The sequence below is a fragment of the Camelus bactrianus genome, chromosome 1 (assembly GCF_048773025.1).
Source record: "Camelus bactrianus isolate YW-2024 breed Bactrian camel chromosome 1, ASM4877302v1, whole genome shotgun sequence".
In the NCBI taxonomy this organism is placed as follows: domain Eukaryota; kingdom Metazoa; phylum Chordata; class Mammalia; order Artiodactyla; family Camelidae; genus Camelus; species Camelus bactrianus.
In genome coordinates this window covers 7,970,075-7,991,068 of record NC_133539.1, presented here as the reverse complement: position 1 = coordinate 7,991,068, position 20,994 = coordinate 7,970,075, and the positions used below count along the sequence as shown (strand labels likewise).

Here is a 20,994-nt window from a genome sequence, read left to right as displayed (position 1 = left end):
GAGAGAGATGGGCTTACAGGGTCACTGACATCTACCCGTGGAAACTCAGAACGCGCTCACCTGGCCAATCTCCCTAGTAGGTGGGCCGGCCTGAGCCAGAGAACGTGGTTTCCTCTGACTTAAAATACCTTCTTTATTGTCCAAGGGGGTAAAGTTCTGATTGAAATCAAACCTGAAGCACCCTAATTAGTTTGAGTGTCATTATGCAAGGAACCTACTCTATGTCTTCAACAGATGAACATAGGCCAGTAGATCAAGGGTAACAAGACAACTTGACCCAAGTAAACAGATTGCTTTCAAGAACAAGCTTTCAAATCTTAGTGCTCTATGGTCAATCATGATTATAAGTGGAGTTGTTCTAAGGGTTTACACTACCCTTATTTGTCAAAGTTAATTTAAATTAACCTCCCACACACCTGGCATTCTTTAGAGCTAGGTGACCTAACTACAAAGCACGTGTATTATTTTATCTAAATGCATTAGGAAAAGAGCTGTACATGGTGGTTTTGTACAGACAGGCTGATTCTCTCTCTTGTTGATGGTGGGTATTAAACAGTTCTGTTATCTCTATTAGTTCAGTGGAGTGTGGCTAGGATTTGAGGAACGTGGGGAAAAAAAAAAGAAATCACCTGGTTTGTCAACTTCAGTTTTGTATAAACAGACTTTATCATATCTTCATTAGGAAATCAATTTTCATGAAATTAACTCTTTTTCTTGCTAAATGCTCAATCCTTTAGTGTTCCTGTTTCCACTTTAAGACCATTCCTAGAATTGACTATTAGAGGATTTACATCTGGGACACATGGCGTATGCCAAATAGATGGAGATGGAATCAGAATAAGAAGCCTCGCCGGGCAAGAGGTCCAGCATCCCAAACTGTTAAAATATTCTTGGTGTTTGGGAGGAGGTAATAGATCCCCTTGGGTATCTGATACAAACTCTATACTGTTTCTTCAGAAGCATACATATACGCAAAGTATTTTACACAATTTCAAAGTGTTCATGGACCCACCCCCCCGCCCAACTCCCCCCTCCCCAGAACTCTTTCATGGATGGTCGAGCATTCATGATCCCCAGACTAGATCTGAAGATTCCTAAGGACCCATGAGGGGCTAAACTGCTAGAGGCCTCTACAGAAACCACACCTTCAGCCAACAGGTGGCACTGGTCTGGTTGGCTGGGAGTCCTAGCTGGTGCAGTCAGGATGCTCAGGTGACCTTTGCCTGAGTCTCGTCATCAAGGCTGTTTTTGCTCTGCAGCTGTCAGGCCAGGTTGGGTGGGTCTGGACTGTCCAGGCCCAAAGGCTCCCAAGGATGACAGGAAGCAATTAGAGTTTATCTGGAAATATTCATGCTCTTTAGACTTGATGGGAGGTCTCCTTTCTGAGCCAGAGCCTACATAAAGAAGCTCATTCCAGGAATTAATTACCTCAACTCTTCTGATGCCGAGGGTCAGAAAAGCGCGGCCTGTGGGGAAGGGGCACCTTATTCAGGGTCTCCAAACCTCCTGCGGCCTGAGTGTGTATGGAAGGGTTCATTCTGCTTCCTCCCCAAAGGTTTGGGTGTGGTCCCGACGGTCATGTGCCATGGGCCGCACCTTTCTTGGGTCCAACGAATCTCCTCGTCTGTAACTCCAAACCCTCCTTGGGCCAGCTGGTTGAGTGACCGATGTCCCCTTTCATTTGGGTGTGTCTGGGAAGGCCTAGATGAGGGGCGAAACAACCCTCCCACCTGTGCGAGGCCCGCCCAAGAGCAGACCTGCGGCGAGGACGGGAGCTAGGTGCTCAGGCTGAAAGCGACGCCTACCACCGGGAAGCTGCGAAAGACTTAGGGTGCGACCGGGGCACTCGGCAGTCGGCGCCCAGGATCCGCCCCAGCGCGCCGAGGACCCGCCTCCCGGCCCCGCCCTCCTAGGTCCCGCCCTCGGCCCAACCCCACGCAGCGAGGGCTCGCCCTTGGCCCCGCCCCCATGCGCCGAGGGCCCTCCTCCCGGCCCCTCCCTCCTAGGGCCCGCCCTCGGTCCCGCCCCAGGCACTGCGGAGCCGCCCTGTCCCCGCCCCCACTCGCCGAAGGCCCGCCTCCCGGCCCGCCCAGTGTCCTGGAGCCGCGGCCGCTGGGGCTCGGGCGGGGCTCTTCTTCCGCGGTCCCAGCTCTCGCCCGTGCCGCAGCTCCCGACCACTCTACCCGTCGCGTCCAGATCGGCTCCTCCGCGCTTCCCGTGGGCGCGCCGCCGAGAAAGGCCTTCTCCGCCGGTAAGTCAGGCCCGCGCCCTCAGTCACCAAGCGAAGCCGAGGGAGCCGGGGCGTCTCCTCCCGCGGGCCCGCGAGCGGCGGGGGCATCCTCCCCGGGTGCACAGGGTTCGGGCGGTGCCGTGGGACGGCTCCGGGGTGCAGGTGCCTCCTCCAAGCGCCGCCTGGGCCCGCGGCGCTCGCTGCTGCAGTGCGGGGGAGGCCCCAGGGAGGCCGCGAGTGGGCGTGTGCTCCGGCCCGGGACCCCCAAGGGGCGGCCCCGGTTGCTGAGCAGGGTCCCCTCCCACTTCCCCCGGCTCCTCGCGGCGAAGAAAGAGCGGCCGGACTCCGCGCGGCCTCGCGTCCGGCAGGTGGAGGTCAGGTGGGTCACGGCCCGCCCTCCCCTCACCTCCTTCGGCAGATGCCGAAGATGCGGCTTTGTTTGACCACGGTCTTATTCGGGAAGCAGGGCTATGGATCCAGACCTTTATAAGATGAAGGCTTTCCTGCTAAGAGAAGACCCCGCAAGTCTTCCAGATTGTCCCCAGGAGAAGGGATCCGAGCCGCAGTATGCTCTCTGCCCGCCTGGCCCCTGCGTCTTGCAGGATTGCCGGCTGCTGCTACCCTGGATGGTCCTTTAGCAACTCACAGTGCGGCTGCTTGTGGGGACTGTTACCGCAGGGGTTTCCCTGACCTGGGAAAGATTTTGGTAAGGCAGTGGAGGTCTCCTCTCCCCCTAAAGCCTGCACCAATTGATGTCTTACATTTTTTTTTCAACTGCATTTTAATTACCACTCTGAACAACCCGATTCAAAATAATGTGCCCTAGAGTTGATGAAACTGATTGCAGACGAGTGTTTCTGTGCTGTGGACTAAGGATCATTATTACCTATTGATAAGTGTTCTCACTCATAGGAGGGTGGCTGTTTGACATTGTTCACTGGTCTCCATTTTCATCTAACTCAGAAACATTCCTTCGTGTAAACATCTCTAAAATTAACTTCTTGTGCATCTGGCTGGTTGGCTTTTCGCTTAACCTTGTTTTTCTAAAAAAATTAAGAATGGTTAAGGTGAGACTCTTCCTGGTGACATTTTCCATCTTCAGGCGGTCACGTCTGGTCCGGTATGCTTGTTGATATGACTGCTTCCATGTGTAACTAATTGGTAGCAGGCTGTAGAGCCCAGTTTGAGTGGGAGGTTGAGTCTCTCATAGAAAAGGCATCCAGAGTAGATTGCAAAATCATTGTCAAAAGAGCTCTTCAAGGGCCACGCTGTTAATTCCACCTGTAGCATAATGTGGTAGAGGCTCTGTGGCATCTGGCTGGCCTGAGCTGGATTCCTCATTCTGTCAGTCGTTTGCTGTGTGAACCCAGCAGTTTTCTGGAGGGTCTGATTCCCCAGTATCCTCATCTGAAAGCTGATAATACCCATCTCTTCTGACTCCTGTGTGTTGCCTGAGAGAAATACATGCATAAATCCGGAAGACTTGCTTCATAGCACAGTATCAAGTGCTGTATTTTGAAATAAAAGAGCTTGCTTGAATGCCTATTTCCAAACTTCTCACCTGTGCTGTTAGTTACATCGAATAGTACTGTAGTTCTTAGCGCCTCGGGTAACACTGAACTGCTCCAGTTACCTGCTCTTACCTGGCTGACGCCTTCGTTGCCACTAGCAGTGGTGCCCCTCTGCTACCCCGCCTCCTGAGCACACGGGTTATTGCCGATGAGGCTCTCTTCCTGCTAACAAGTGCCCACACCTGTGGACTTTGAGGATGTCTCTGGTGTTAGCTGGGCCTCCTCCCTCGCCTTGCCAGTGTCCCTCTGTTATGTCAGCCCACCCTCTGTCACTGTGTGTGCCCTGTGAAACTGAAATGATGTGTTTAGGTATTTCCTCTTTTATTAGGCTCTGAGCTGTGAGCGTGGAACCCTGCCTTGTTCATGTTTCTTTCCCCAGTGCTGAGACACCTAATACAGTGGACAGGCTCCATGGAGTATTGCAGTGGTTTGGACACACAGAATTTCAGACTTGTGTATTACCTGGAATTGAAAAAAAAAAAAAAAAGAACTTATGGACATGTTGGAATGTCCTAAATTCGTATGTCTTTACTTGATAAAAGAAACCACCCCTCTCATTACCATACTTAATATTTTCAAGGTATGAAGGCTGTTATTTCAGAAAAAGGGAAGACTTTTCCACAAATGAGCAGACAGTCATACTGTGTGGGTGCGTATGCACAGTACAGTATGTATGTATTTGCAGAGAGGCCCTTCGTGTGCGGAGGCTCTGCGGCAGGATGAGTCCATCTTAGGCAAGCAGAGTGCCTTGAGGAGAGAGGCAGGTGGAGCCTTGTAGGCCCCAGAGTGGGCTGTGGGGGAGGAGGGAGTGTGGGCTGATTGTAAGCGCAGTGGGAGGAGTGTAAGCGTGGTGGGGACTTGGAGCGCTGGGTGAAGGTACTTTGTGTTGGGGGGAGAGTGAAGGAGGACCCTTAGGAAGCTTCTGCAAGCTTGTGGGAGAAAGATGGCTTGCACAGAGGAGATGGGGAGCAGGCGAATCCATGGGTATTTTGGAAGAAGAGCCAACAGGACTTGGGTTGAGTGTGGCAGGTGAAGAGGACGAGGAGTCCAGGACGATGTCAAAGGCCCCATAGGTAGGAGGGCCACTTTCTGAGGAAAGGAGGACCAGAAAGGGAGCATGTTGCACAGATAGAATCGAGAGTGGAGGGTTTTTTAAAAAGTGTTGTTGAGGTACAATTTACCAACCATAAAATCCATTCATTTAAGTATACAGTTCAGTGATTTTTAGTAAATTTATAGAGATGTGCAGCCATCACCATAATCTAGTGTTAGCACATTTCTATCACCCCCTCCGAAAGATCCCTTGTGCCCCCTTGCAGCTACCCCATGACCCCCTCCCCACCCTAGGCAACCACTAGCTAACCCACCTGTCATCTCTATAGGTTTGCCTGTTCTGGGCATTTAGTATAAACGTCATCATACAGTACGCGGCCTGTTAGGGCTGGCTGCTTCCACTGAGCTTGTACTTTCCAGCTTCATCCACACTGTCGCAGGTTTCAGTCCTCATTCATCTTCATAGCTGAATAGTGTGTCGTCGTATGGTCAGACCGCATTTTGTTGATGGACACCGGGGAGTCTAGTTTGGGACGTGCCAAATTTCAAACACTTGTGCCATTTCCAGATGAAGAAGTCAAGGGGCCATTTACATGAATTTGGGCCCTGGATGGGGCACTTTGGGTGGTTATAAATCTGTGGGTCATTGGCAGAAAGATGGTATTTGTAAGTGAAAGGAGTGGAGAAATCACTGAGGGTGGAGAGAGAAAGAGGGCCCAAGCTTGGTGTCTGGGAGTGTTGGGCAGTCAGGTAGCTGACGGTGAGCCTGCAGATGGGACCGCACAGCGGAGGGGTGGGAGGGGACCAGCATGGGGCCAGCGGCCTGGAGGAGTGTGGGCTCAAAGGAGGCTGTTTGGAGAAGGAGGAAGTGGTCTGATGCACAGCCCTCCTGAGAGGTGAATGAGGAAACAAGAGTCCACTGACGTTGGCGACTTGAAAGTCGTGTTGGCCTTGAGAAGACTGGAGCGTGCCCAGAGCAATGGAAAGCGAAGTAGGAGGTACCATGGGAGCCCTGCAACTGCCCCAGGTCCATCTGTGAAGGAGTCAGGCTTGAAGGACACATTGTACCTGCAGTTCAGTTCGTTCTGTCTGTGATGTTTGCCTTTTCATTTGCCTGACAACATGCAGCTTGGTTAGCAAACTAGCCGCAGCTCCATGGATTTAATCAGATCACCATTGTTCCATGTCTCTCTCTCAGACTGTGTGCTAGGGAAATATTACTTAGGCTCATAAATCGATCAGGATTGTGTTTGGTTGTGAACACCAGAAAACTCGACTGAAGGGTAGAACAAATGAGCTCTTCTGTGCAGAAAACAGTTAAGTCCAGAGGCAGAGCGTCCAGCATTGGTCTGGTGCCTTCTGGGCCCTCAGCTGCTCAGTCCTTCCCCTTCCATACAGAAGTCATGTGCTAAAGATGGCTCTTCCCTCTTGGTTGAAAGATGTGGCTTCAGTTCCAACATCATACCTTTGTTCCAGGCAGAGAGAAGGGGAAGGGTGAACGACAAAAGGCCAGAGGAGTCTCCACCACCAGCTTCTGTGGGCGTCTCATTGCCCAGAGAGGTCACACGGCCACCTGGCTGCAGGGAGGCTGGGAACCATAGTGCTGCCCGAGCAAACTGAGGGTTCCCTTAGTGTGGAGAAGGGGGAGAAGGAGTTTGGGGGAGGTGCCTGTCACTCTTTAAATAGATCTTAATCAGGTGAAACCTAAAGAAGGGAGGCAGGCGGGAACCCTCAGGTATCACTTTTGAGAAAACTTTGGCATATGGAGCTTGGTGACAAGTCCAGGGAGTGATTGAACACTTCCATGTCTTGTGAAGTACTTTTCAGAGCTGTAACTTGTTTGAATAGACTGATGGGTTGACCTTCAGATTTTTTTTTTTAATTGAAGGAGTGAAAACAGAACTTAAGCATGCATTTCTATATGTTAAAATGTAAAAATGATGGATGTTTTCAAAAACCCAGATCAGTGCAGCATCTCATGATGTTCTTTGTTTCCTTTTGTCATATTGGGGATGAAAAGAAGACGAAGGGAAATGGTTGCTGTTGGCATTGGGATCACGCAGTCTGTGTCCCAGGCTTTGCAGCAGCTGCAGTGGTTCATATATAATGAATGCATCTAGCCACAGAAAAAAGTAAAAGAATCCATCAAAGCATATACACGGGCAAGAATAAAAAGATGACTGCTTGGGCCCTGGTATAACAGCAGGTGTAACCTCCATCCAGACGCTGCACCCGGAGGAGGCCCAGAGCTGTCGGGGCAGCACCCTGTCCGGGGCTCGACAGGTAATTGGCGCTTAGGAAATGAACAGGCATGTGGTGGATTTCTGCCAGCACTGCTGTCAGGCACTTCGCTCTTACATCCTTATGTTCTTTAGCTGTTTTTTCCCCACATGACTTTCTTGTAGGATATTTCCAACCCTCTATCCAAGTCTGGTTGTAGAGGGCTGGATTGCTAACCAGACTGTTCAGTTAGGAACCACAGATCTGCTTCTCTTTAGGTTTTGTAAATGCCCTACACTGAGAGGGACCATCTGCGTTCAGAATTACCAGTTGGCAGCAACTTGCAGTTAGCCACTTTGTGAATTTTGCTTCTCAAGTGCATTTTGTCCATTAAGTGGGACCCTAGCATTTCACTTCTTTCTGCTCCGTGCATTTATCTCCCTCCGAGTCCAGGAGGTCCGGAACTGTTTATCTTTTATCTCCCCTAGCTCCTGGCTCAGAAGCCTTGCTAAATATTTGAGTTGGACTGCCCAGCGAGCTTGTGCACAATCGTGTTTGTGGACGCGTGTCCTCTGGCGCTCTGGGCTGGGGACGCGTCTCATCCTTGAAGAGCTGCCTCATTTGTTTATTCTTTGATTCCCTTTTAGGTACCTTCTCTGCTGCAAGAATGTAAGATGGAGCCAGAAGAGCAGGAACTATTGAATGATTACAGATACAGAAATTACTCTTCAGTGATTGAAAAGGCCTTAAGAAATTTTGAGTCCTCAAGTGAGTGGGCGGATCTCATCTCCTCCCTGGGCAAGCTCAACAAGGTATGTGGGGCTGGGAGCATTGGGATTGTGTGGGGGCGGGGACACAGCTGCCCTTTTATTACTTCAAGGACGTGTCTTTTTCATATTACACTACATGCTGATTACAGCCATCAGATAAGAGGAAACACCTGTAACTCTGTCGCCCAGAGTTACCCACTGTTAACCAGTCAGCGTCCGTATCTCCTTCCAGCTCTTTTTCCCTAAGCACAGAAGTACAGTGTGGGTACAGCCAGTAGAAGAGCCGAACAGCCTTTTTCTCAACAATATTTAGGTCTAAACAAGGTAATAAGTTTTTAAACTGTGCAGTTATGCAAAGATGAATCATTCTCTGTGTAGTGCTTAGGATTTTTATGACTTTTTCTTACCCGGTCTACTTTTTTTCACCATTTTAGTGCCAACTGGTAACTCCTAGAATAAAGGATGAAATAAGTACTGAAATCTGCCCAGAAGTTGTGTGTGTTTGGACAGGGGAAAATGGGGCGGGGCAGGTCTAGGAAGACCAGAATTGGTTGCATGTGGGCTTGACCTTGTGTTCTAGGGATGGGACCACTGTATTTTCCCATCCTGCCCAAAAGGAGGGTGACCACTGTGTCCTGTAGGAAGCAGATATCTGGGCTTGGAGAGGCTGTGCCTGGCTCCCCATTGCTGTGTGGCCAGGGCTCCCGGCTGTGACACCTGACACCTGTGAGCCTGAGTGCCATATGGAAGCTGGGAGATGCCCATCCTACTCTGGGAGGTCCCCACTCCCCAGTGCACACACACCAGGGGACTCGAACAAACCTTGCTAAAGAGAAGGAATTTGTCTTTTTACCTTTTTAAGGAACGGGGGGGTGGGGGAGGAGTTAGAATGCGAGTGGCCTGACCACGGGGACAGCGTCTGGGCAGCCTTCCAGCACCAACTGCCAGAAGGCAGCTGTCAGCGCTCACAGATGGCACAGTGGAGACAGGCAGTTATTACAGGTTGTGGCTGGGAAACTGCACGGTCTCTGCAAGGTGGATTTACAACACGGGAGCATCGTGGCTGGTGCTGGCAGGGAGGGAGACCTGTAATAAAACAGCAGATAAGAGTTTGAGAGTGCTTTGGTTGTAGGGCTGTAACTCAGGATTTTTCTAGCTGACATTCACTGTCTTGCATGAAGGTGGGTTGCTTTTTTAGGGGAAAACAAGGAGCCCTGGTGTGGGATTTGGGCATATTCAGGTTTTTCTAACTGTGTCAATAATTACTATTTGACTCTCCTGGAATCTAAAAACAGCATCCTTTTTTGGGGCGAGTGTATTTAGTTTTTTGCTCTTGAGTTAAAATTCATGCAACCATTCAACCATCTTTAAGTATACAGTAAAGCGGCTTCTTGTTCGTTCATGCTGTTGTGCAGCCATCACCCCGGTCTAGTTCCAGAACATTTTCACCCCCTCCAAAAGGAAACCCCCGCCAGCCCTCCCCTTCCCCAGCCCCTGGCAACCACTAATCTATTTTCCATGTCTACAGATATTTCATATAAAAGAAATCGTACAATAACATGGCCTCTTGTGTCTGGCTTCTTTCATTTAGCGTGTTTGCAGGGTTCATCGTGTTGTTATGTGTGTCAGTATTTCATTGCTTTTTATGGCTGAATAATGTTCCATCGTGTGACTGGGCCACATTTTGTTTATCCATTGAGTTTCTACAGTTTGGCTCTTGCTGAATAGTACTGTATGAACATTTGTGGACGAGTTCTTCTTTGAACACCCGTCTTCATTTCTTCTGGGTATATACATAGGAGTGGAGTTACTCAGTCATACGGTAATTCTGCATTGAACTTACTGAGGAACCACCAAACTGTCTTCCTCAGTGGCTGCCCCGCTGTGCATGCCCACCAGCAGTATATGAGGGTTCTGATTTCTTCTAATCCTTGATAACATTATTTTAACCATTAAAAACCATATTTTAACCATAAAAAATATTTGTGGTTGTTTTTATGTACCTTCTAGGTTCAGGCATTATTGTGGAGGTTGTTTCTAGAGTAATTAAACTCATATTACTTATTAAAAAACACTTTTTTCAGGGTTTTTTTGCTGATAGCCCTCTTAGTGGGTATGCAATGGTGTCTCATGGTTTTGATTTTTATTTCCCTAATGACTAAAATTTTGAGCATCTTTCCATTTGCTTATTGGCCATTTGTATATCCTCCTTGGAGAAACTTCTATTCAAGTACTATGTCCGTTTTTTCACCATGTTGTTTGTCTTTTTATTGTTGATTTGTAAGAGTTCCTTATATATTCTGGATACTGGCCCCTTATTGTATATATATTGGGCACATATTTTTTTCCCCAGTCTTTGGGTTGGCTTTTCACTTTTTTGATAGTGTCCTTTGATACTCACAATTTTTAATTTTGATGAAGTTCAATTTGTCTGTTTTTTCTTTTGTTGCTTGTGCTTTTGGTGCATAGCCAAGAAACCATTGCCAAATCCAAGATCATAAAGATTTACCCCTGTGTTTTCTTCTAAGAGTTTTATAGCTTTAGCTCTTACGTTTAGGTCTTTGATCCATTCTAATTTTTTTTTAATTGAAGTACCGTCAGTTACAATGTGTCAATTTCTAGCGTACAACACAATGTCATTCTGAGTTAATTTTTTCACATGGTGTGAGGTGTGGCTCCAACTTCATTCTTTTGCACGTGGAAATCCCGTTGTTCCACATGTGAAAAGCCATCTGTTGAAGAGACAGTTATTTTCAAGGGTCTTGGAACTCTTGTTGAAAGTCAGTTGACCATAGAGAAATGGGTTTACTTCTGGACTTTCATTTTTTTTCCCAGTGAACTATGTGCTTATCTTTATGCCAGTATCACACGTTTTGATTATTGTAGCTTTGCAGTAAGTTTTGATACGAGGAAGTGAGAGTCTTTCAACTTTGTTGTTCTCTTTCAGAATTGTTCTGGATTCCTTGAAATTCCATTTGAATTTTAGGATCAGCTTTTCAATTTCTGCAAAAGCCAAGTGGGATTTTGAAAGGGATTGCCTTACTCTGTAGATGGCTTTGGGAAGTCTTACCATGTTAACAATATTATGTCTTTTAATCCGTAAACACAGAATGTCTCCCCATTTATTTAGGACCATGTACATTCTGAGGTAGGTAAAATTATAAATTTGGAAAGTGCAGTTCTTGAGCAATGAGGTATTCTATGAAACAAACTTTGTTTCAGTAGCCCTGAAAACTTTCAAAAGTTTTTAATCATTTTAACCCGCCTTTTAGAATGCAGGTGATCAGATACGGTTGAGTCTTTCTTTAAGGAGCTTTGAAAGCACTGGCCATTCGTTCATTCATTCATTTATTCAGTAGCCTTCTGAGTGCCTGAAACATGCCAGTAGGTAAGTGCCAGGGCACAGCAGAGAACAGAACTGACAAGACCCTGCCCTCACTGTAGCGGGGGTGGGGGAAGCTGTGTGATAAACACAATATACATGCTGTTAGGTGGTGATGAGTGCTGTGCCAGGAGTGGAGAGGGGATGGGACGGTGAGTATCAGGGGAACACTGTGATTCAGTGGGGTCATCAGGAAGCCTTGCTGAGTCAGTGCCAGTTTGAGACACACTCAGGCTCTGGTGGCCAGGGAGGTTGTCATGAAGCAGGCAAGGAATGGGGAGATCGCAGGAAACAAGGCCACAGAGGGGAGGGTTGGGGGGCATCTGATCTTGAAGGTCCTTTAAAACCGGAGTCTGACAGTGGCCCCTAAGGGGGGAAGCTGCCTGGCAGAGTGATGTGGCCCGGCCTCCCTTTTAGGTGCTAAAACCATTTCCAGCTGCTCTAGTGAGGTGGGGTCAGGCAGAAACAGGGAGACCACTTAGGAGCTGTTGCTGTAACACAGGTGAGCCAGCGGGGAAGCGTCTGTTTTCGGAATAGACTTCAGAGGTGTAGCAAATGGGCTTTGCCTGTGGATCAGATGTGGGATATAAGGGAAAGGGGAATTGGGTACGACTTGCAGGTTTCCTCCCAGGTCTTTAGCTTGAGAAGCTGAAAGGGTGCGATAGGGAGACAGGAGAAGCCGGCCCCGTGGGCTGGGAAGGGAGGCCAGGGGTTCCCTTTGGGACGGATTAGTTTGCGCGTCTGGTGGATGTCCCGTGGCTGGTGAGATGTGAGTCGTATGGGGTAAGAGTTTAAAAAGACAACTTTGGTTACGGTCGTTACCCAGTTGCATGTAACCCCACTCCTGCGTCCTCTTTGCTCCAGCTTCCTGTTCTCTGCGGCCACAATTAGGTAATGAGGGAGAGCAGCCCCCTTGATGAACTTGCAGGAGATCCACGGGATAAGGGTGACACGTCTGTCCCACCCTCAGCCTTGCTAATGACAGCGGACATCATAGAGAGCCTACTGTGTGCTGAGGACTCAGTGTGCATAGTTATATGTACTTACAGCGTGGCTGGAGATTGGACTCAGACGCAGCAACTTGTGCAGGATCACAGACAGCAAGCAGCAGAGGGAGGACCCAGGTCCTGTCTGCCGACCTCCAAGCTTCATGCTCTGGAGCGGGGCCCCCCGACTGTTTTCATGTCAGTGTCTGTACGGCTCACATAAGCGGACAGGAGAGACATCTCTCTGCTTTCTTCATTACCAAACAAGGTAGAGCTGATTATTAGCTCCATTTTACTGGTGAGGTTAGCTAACTGCCCGATCTCATATGGCTGCTGAGTGGTTGTTAAGGGTTGAAGTGTGTCCTCCAAAAAAAGACTGGTCCTGACCCGCAGTATCTCAGAGTGTGACTTACTTGAAGATCCAGTGTTTACAGAGCCGGTCAAGTTAAAAAGAGGTCATTATCCAGCATGACTGTGTCCTTATAAAAAGGGGAAATTTGGACACTGACATAGTCATGCGGAGAGGGAAGATGCCATGTGAGGATGAAGGCAGAGATTGGGGTAATGCAGTTAAAAGCCAAGGAACCCCAAGATGGCCAGCAAACTGCCAGAAGCGCAGCCTGGAGCAGAGTCTTCCTAAGCCTCAGGAGGCAGCCGCCCTGCCGACTCCCCGCCTCCGTTTCTGGTGTTGTAAGCCTCCCCGTGGGCGGGGCTTTGTTATGGCAGCCCTAGCAAACTGATACCAGGGTATTCTGAACACTTAGGTGCCAGGGCCCAGCCTTCGACACACGGTTCCTGCTCTCATGGAATGTAAGGCTTTGCTGATGGCAGACAACGAATAAATACGTGATGTCAGGTGCTGAATGCTACGAAGAAAAATAAACCAGGAAAGTTGGTAGCAAGGAAGGAGGATGGGGTGCTGGCTCAGACAGAGCTGGCTCTCTGATAATGTGACATTTGAGATTTGAGCAGAGGCCTGGAGGCAGTGAGCTAGCTGGCTGGGAGGCCATCTGGGGCGCAGGCCTTTGTTCAAGGTACAGCAGGGGGTGGGCGTGGCTGGAGAGGGGAGGTGATGGGAGGTGAGGGAGGAGAGGTAGCCAGAGCCCAGCAGCACGGATCTCCTGCGATGGAGGGAAGCCACTGAGCTTCCGGGAAGGCTTTGAGCAAGGTGACCCATAGCTGCCTTTCTCACTGGGGGAGTTTCTCTGGCTGATGTGAGGAGTGAGCCTGATCATGGGAGCCTGTCGGGTGGAGGTGGGCAGCCTCCGTACCCGGATCAGAGTTTCTGGACACGGAGGGTTTGGGAGGGTGCTGGAGGGAACAAGCCTCAATCTGCTTAGCAGTGACGCACTTCTAGGAGACTCGCAACTTCTGCATCAAGTGTACCTGGTAGTTGATGTGAATAAAGTGTTTTAAGGCTTTAGTGATAGTCAGATGTCTTGGACTCATGCATGGACATAGAAATTCAGTGAGTGAATTAGTGATGAGTTAGTAAATACTCTATAATGCAAGTAGAAACAATATTGTGGTACGCAAAGTTGGGTCGCGGTGCGTTCTAATTAAGGTAGTTGATTTCAGATTCTAAAATGTAAACCATAGCCTCACAGCAGAAGTTGCTTCTGGCTCAACTCTTGATAAGAGAAAACTGAGCCCCGAGAAGCCTCAGGCTGTCAGACTATAGGCAGATTCTAATTGGATCATTTTAAAAACTTGCTACACTTTCAGTATCATTTTTAGAATTTTTCCGTATTAGAAAAAAGTTTATCTTTTTTTAGTTTTTATGTATATTGACACGAATAGGATAATTTCTGCTTCATTGTTTATCTGAGGCCACAAGCCATCACCTTTCACTGAATATTTTTAGAGAAGTGTAGATCAGCAAGTGCATTTTGAGCCCTTGTGAACCCAACCATTGTACCAAGGCTGGATTACAACTTTGATTAAGGAAATGAAGGAAATAAGTAGAAATAAACTCTGTACATTAGGAAAAAAAACCTCAACACTAAAGCTTCTTTTTTAAAACAAAAGTCGTAATGGTTCTAAATGAACCACTTTTTTGCTGTTTTTATTCAATATCCTACTGTTTCACAAAAAGCAGATGGCGTGAGTAGTAGGAGGAGCTGGAAGTCTTGGGTCATATTAGGTGTTTCAGCTCCTAGTCCTATCGCTTAGTGACGAGCACCTCCTTTTTAAAGCAGAGCAACTTGTGACATTATGGGGACGTGGCCAGAGCTTGGAGACCAGGGGAGCTGCTCTGGCCCTTTACACATCAGCTCCAAGACCTCTTCTGCCCAAAAGCTCGATGAGTCTGAGCTGCAGCCTGATGCCCACCCTCACCCTGATCAGCTGCTTTTCTCCGTGAAATAGTATCAGTTCAGATAAAGCCGCTTTGGTTTGAGGTCCGTGTTAGTTTGCTCGGCTGCCATCACAAAATACCACGGCCTGGGTGGCTGAAAGAACAGAAACTGATTTTCTCACAGGTCTGGAGGCTGGAGGTCCACGATCAAGGTGTCAGCAGGTTTGGCTTCTTCAGGGGCCTCTCTGCTCGGTTTGCCGGCGGCTGCTTCTCACTGTGTCCTCTTCTGTGCGTGGGTCTGTCCTGATCTGCTCCTCCTGAGGACACCAGTCATGTTGGACAGCACCTGTGTGACCTCCTGTCACCTTAGTTACCTCTTCGGGGGCCCTGTCTCCAGATACAGCCCCGTTCTGAGGTCTGAACTCTGGGGACACAGTCCAGCCCATAGCAGGGTCTGATAACGAAGTGCACACTCTCCCTCCTCATATCGACTTTTAAAAAAGCTTTTTTGTGATGGAAGCCCAGACGGCTCTTCGTTGCCGGCCTTGGGTAGAGCAGCGTTTTGCTTGTTTAGTCTTGTTTTACTGCTCAGGAGCGCAGGGAGGAACTCCGGTTCCCGAGCGTGTGGTGATAGAATACGTGCCCGGGCCTCCGAGTCACTCAGGGCGGCCTTCCCGGCCATCTCAGTCCACGCCAACTGCTGTAACAAAACTCCACAGGCTGGCGGCTCGTCAGCGACAGACATTTATCTCTCGGTCCAGAGCCGGGAAGTCAAGGCCAGCAGATTCGGTGTCTGGTGACGGGCCTCCTCCTGGTTCACAGCTGGCCATCTTCTGTTGTGTCCTCACGTGGTGGAGGGGGCCGGGAGCCCTGTGGGGTCCCTTTCACAAGGGCACTAATCCTGTTCGCAAGGGCTCCACCCTGATGACCTGATCACCCTCCAAAGGCCCCACCTCCGAACCCTGTCACACCGGGGAACACATTTAGACCAGAGCCCTGATGATTTGTGCCCCACCTGATTGCACCTCACCAGCTCTGCACCAGCTTCTTTGTGGGGGCCGTTTGTGGGGTGTTATTTTAGGGGAGTTCATCCCTGAAGGAAGGGGTTGGGCTTCCCCATGTATCTCCCTTGCAGTCCTCCTCCCCAACCTCCTCCTCCTTCCACTGAGACACAGTTTAAATTGCCACCCCGATCCCCGCTGGACCCGACTCTGCCTAGTGGGTGACCTGGATAGGGCTGTGGGCCCCTCCCAGCCTGCATGATGCGTGGTTCCACCTTGTCACCTCACTTTTGGGGTCCTATGTGGTAAAGAAATGGTGTCTCAGTTTGGGGCAATTAGTCATTTTCTAGCAATCTACTGTCCAGGGTGGGGACCTTGAAGCTACAAGTTTTCAGATAAGTTTTCATATTGGAAAGACATGGGCCTGAATGCCTTCTGAGAAGAGACCAAATTGGAAGGGCGTGTTGGCAATTATTGACTCTTTTCCCTTGTAAATAAAGTAGATCCTGCACCTCTACAGGGGAGTGCTGAGCACAGGACCCATTTGTTCCTGGCAGTGTTGTGATTCTTCTTGGCACCAGGACTTAGGAGATGCCGCTAATAGAATGTCAGGCAGAACTCTCATCCTCGTGCGTGGTGAGGGCTGCCGAATCCACTGTTCTGCCGTCCTTTTGGTGGGGGATGCCCTGGGGCTCATGTGACATTGTTGCTTCTTTCCCTACCCTGCGTTACCCTGAAGGAGCTGAGAATTGGCAAGGGCATTGCTGTTCAGGTTGAGAGAACAGCCTTGCTGTGAGCCACTCAGACACCACAAGGGCAACGTGGTCCTTTCAGAAAGAGCATTTCTCTCTGTTGAAAAGAGTCTGATATACACCTGATGATTGATAGTTAGGACAGTCTATTTATTTTGCATCTGAGCCAAGGATATTTTTGCTGTTCTTCCTTTCAGATCTGCTGGAGGGATGGAAATAGTCCAGATTTGGACAGGTGAATTATTCCTCCAGTAATCTAATGACTATAGCTCATCTGATTTAAAAAAAAAAAGCTCATCTAGCAGAATTGAGTTTATGGATAAGAAAAAAGGGGTTCACTTATGTTTTGTAAGTACTATCAAGAAAGTTAAGAAACCAGAAACTTCATGTCAGGCTGTGGAAAGAAGGTGTTATGGACTGAACTGTACCCCTCCGGGCCTCCCCTACCCCAAATTCACATGTTGAAGCTCCAACCCCCAGCGTGACTGTGTCTGGAGGTAGGGTTTTCAGGAGATAAGTAAAGTTAAACAAGGTCGTGAAGGTGGGGCCCTAATCCAATAGGACTGTGGCCTTAGAACAAGGAAGAGTTCTCTCCCCTCTGCGGGAGGACACAACAGGCAGGCACCAGCTGCAAACCGGGAGGAGAACTGAGTCAGCGGCACCTTGATCTTGGACTTCCAGCCTCCAGAACTGGCAGAAATAAACATCTGTTGTTCAAGCCGCCCAGCCTGTGATAGTTCGTTTCAGCAAATTGATAACAAAAGGAAATAAGTTAAACTGGGCTATTTTTCAAAAAGGATGACTGAACATGAACATCAATATTCAAGCTTATGTTTGAGTCAATTACAGGCATTCTCATTTATCTTTTTCAAATGGTCTCTTCTTTTTCTGTGTTTTCAAAAAAAATTTTCACAGCTTTGTTGTACAATAAACTGCATGTGTTTAAAGTGTGTAATTTTGATGAGTTTTGACATCGGTATAGCCCCATAAACCATCACTGCATAAGACAATGAGCAGGTATCCGCCCCCCACCCCCACCCCAGAGGTTTCCGCGGGGCTTTTGTGGTCCTCCTCCCTCCCTCCCCTCCCTGCTCCCATCCCCAGGCAACTACTGGTCTGCTTTCTGTCACTATTACTAGTTTGCATTTTCAAAAATTTTGTATAAGCAGACTCATACAGAACATACTCTTTTTTTTTCCCCCTCCTAGTCTGGCTTATTTCACTCAGCAGAACTGTTTTGAGAGTCATCCAAGTTGTGTATATTGATAGTTATTCCTTCTTACTGCTGAGTAGGATTTCATGGATATATACCATTTATTTGTCCATTTGCCTGTTAATGCACATTGGGTTGCTTCCAGTAGGTACATATTTAACTTTTTAAAAAAACTGCCAAATTGTTTTCCAAAGTGGTTGTATCATTTTACACCCCGCCAGCAGTTTTGAGAACCTCAGTTCTTCTGTATTCTTACCAATGCTTGGTATGGGTGGTCTTTATTTTTTTAGTTGACGTATAATTGATTTACAGTATTATGTTAGTTTTAGGGATACAGCATAATGATTCAGTCTTTTTACAGATTATACTCCATTGAGAGCTATTACAAGATAGTAGCTATAATTCCCTGTTCTATACAGTATGTCCTTGTTGCTGCTCAACTTCATATGTAGTAGTTTGTATCTCTTATTCCCATTCCCCTCATTTGACCCTCTCCCCTTCCCTCGTCCCTTTGGTAACCACTAATTCATTTTCTGTATCTGTGAGTCTGTTCCTGTTTTGCATATACATTCATTTGTATTATTTTTTAGATTCCACATATCAGTGATATTATACAGTATTTGCCTTTCTCTGACATATTTCATTAAGCATAATCTCTAGGTCCATCCACGTTGCTGCAAATGACAATTTCGTTCTTTTTTATGGCTGAGTAACGTATATGTACACACACACCACATCTTCTTTATCCATTTGTCTCTCGATGGGCATTTGGGTTGCTTTTGTAACTCAGTGCTGCTATGAACATTGGAGAGTGTGTGTCTTTTTGAATTAGTGTTTTCATTTTTTCTGGATATATACCCAGGAGTAAAATTAATGGATCATATGGTAGTTCTATTTTTAGTTTTTTGAGGGACCTCCATGCTAATTTCCATAGTGGCTGTACCAATTTACATTCCTACCAACAGTGTACAAGGGTTCCCTTTTCTCCACATCCTCTCCAACATTTTTTATTTGTAGACTTTTTGATGTTGACCATTCTGATAGTCGTGAGTTGATAACCTCAGTGTTATGATTTGCATTTCTCTAATAATTAGTGATGTTGAACATCTTTTCATATGGCTGTTAGCCATCTGTATGTCTTCTTTGGAAGAATGTCTGTTGAGGCCTTCTGCCCATTTATTTTATTTTATTTTTTTAATATTGAGTTGTCTGAGGTCTTTGTTTATTTTGGATATTAACTGCTTGTTGGTCATATCATTTGCAAATATATTCTCCTAGTCCATAGGTTGTCTTTTTGTTTTGTTCATGGTTTCCTTTGCTGCACAAAAGCTTTTATGTTTAATTATGTTCCATTTGTTTATTTTTGCTTTTCTTTTCTTTGGGAGACTGACCCAGAAAAATATTGCTACAGTTTATGCCGAAGGGTGTTCTGCATGTGTTTTCTTCTAGGAGTTTGACAGTTTCAGGTCTTACATTTAATCTGTTTTAATCTTCACTCCATTTTGAGTTTATTTTTATATATGGTGTGAGGAAATATTTTAATCTCATTGTTTTACCTGCAACTGTCTAATTTTCCCAGCACCAGAGGCTGAAGAGGCTATCTTTTCTCTAGTATTTATTCTTGCCTTTTTTGTCATAGATTAATTGACTGTAAGTGTGTGAGTTTATTTCTGGGCCCTCTGTTCTGTTCCATTGATCCATATGTCTGTTTTTGTGCCAATACCATGCTGTTTTGATTACTGTAGCTTTGCAGTATAATCTGAAGTCTGGGAGGGTGATACCTTCAGCTTTGTTCTTTTTTTCTCAGTATTGCTTTGACAATTCAGGGCCTTTTGTGGTTCCATATGAATTTTAGGATAATTTGTTTTAGTTCTGTGGAAAGTGCCTTGGGTATTTTGATAGGGACTGCATGAAATCTGTAGGTTGCTTTGAGTAGTATGGCCATTTTAACAATATTAGTTCTTCCAGTCTGAAGGCACAGGATAGCAGTCTTTTTACTTTTGCCATTTTAGTGGTGCTGTAGTGGTATCTCCCTGTGGCTTTTGCATTTCCCAAATGACTAATGATCAGAGAGTTAGTTCATGATCATTGTAAATTTGTTTTAATCCTATGGAAATACAACACGAAGAGAACTCTAAGAATCTACTTCACTGTATGTAATAGAAAAAAAACTGGAAACAGCCACCCTTGGTGAGACTGGCTGTAGGATACAACATGATACAACAGTGTGGTGACATATATGGCATCCAAATAAAGTAGACTTGTAGTTACTGACGTGAAAATGCTCATGATAAAATAAGGGGGCAAAAAAAGGCAGATTGAACAGCTCACATGTAGCTCTGTCTCGTGTGTGTGTGCGTGTGTGTGTGAGAAAAAGGGAGTAGGGGTTCTGTATAGGGGTGAACAAGATCTAGAAGCCCTTTATTGTTAGAATGGTTTACTTCCAGTTTTCCATAATCCTAAAGGCAGTTGTAGTGAATGTCTTTCCACCCGTGGCTGTTTTTTAAGGTGTAATACCGTATTACCAGAGGTGGAGTTGCTGTATCAGTGAACGTAGACTTAAACCTTTGGACACGTGAGTCTGCCTGTGGATGTTATTTTGCTCCATTCACCTGTCTGCCTTGCTGCCAGAGCCATGCCTCTCAGCTGCTGTGCTATGTGACGTCCGTATCTGGCAATACCACGTTCTCCACCCTCACTAACCACTTCTCTGTTTCAGAATTTTCCTACTATTCCCAGGTGGTTTTCTTCCAGATGAACTTCAAAATCATTTGCAAAGTTAGAAAAAAATTTATGGGAGTTAGTTGGCATTAAGTAACAATTATTGAATATTTTGGGAAGAAATGACATCTTCACACACTTGGGCCCTCCTTCCTCATAGAAATGTGATGGTCTCCCCATGGATTGAAAGGCGTTCACTTTGGTTCCTAAGCATTGAATTGCTCTTATATAAGTCCTTCCTGTTTCTTAAATATATCATTTTATACATGTATTTTTGCTATTATCAGTGGGATTATTTTCCACCACATTCCAACCAGTTTTAACTGGTTGTTGGCATGTAGGAAACTATCAATTTACAGAATTTGGAAACTGACCATTTTAATGAACTTATTTCTAAGTTTTTTCAGCTAATTGTTTTGAGTTATTTAGGTAGACAGGCATATATATCATCAGTCAGTACTGAGCTTGTGCTTTTTCCCTGATATTTGGCTAGCATTTTCTAGAACATGATTAACTAATGATGATACTATCAGTGTATGAATTACAGTAACGTTAGCTGCTGTAACAAACAAGTCCAAAAATTCAATGTCACCGTAAGATTGAAGTTTCTTGCTCATGTATCAGTTCAGCGTGGTGGTCCAGAGTGGGCATCTCTCTTGTATTGGTCATTTCAGAGACTCAAGCCAGGGAGCCTGCCATCTTTAACTCATGGCTTCCAGAGTCTCTTCCACAGGAAAGGGGACGAGCACGTGGGAGCATGCATAGACCTTAATGGTACGTGCTACTTCCACTTTCCCTT

General features: G+C 46.8%; 1 protein-coding gene across 4 annotated transcripts in view; it reads left to right on the top strand.

Annotated features, from left to right (window-relative positions):
• The first annotated feature begins 2,074 nt into the window (after nt 1–2,074).
• DOP1B (DOP1 leucine zipper like protein B) overlaps nt 2,075–20,994 on the top strand; it is a 95,992-nt gene continuing 77,072 nt past the window's right edge. For 2 of the 4 annotated variants that reach the window (XM_074357761.1, XM_074357702.1), the window contains exons 1-2: nt 2,086–2,251; nt 7,722–7,886. In XM_074357761.1, coding sequence (XP_074213862.1) covers nt 7,749–7,886 — 138 coding nt within the window. In that variant the 5' untranslated portion in view covers nt 2,086–2,251; nt 7,722–7,748. Of the gene's footprint in view, nt 2,252–7,721; nt 7,887–20,994 lie in introns of all 4 variants that reach the window. The other 2 variants (XR_012504095.1, XR_012504089.1) reach the window with 2 other exon arrangements.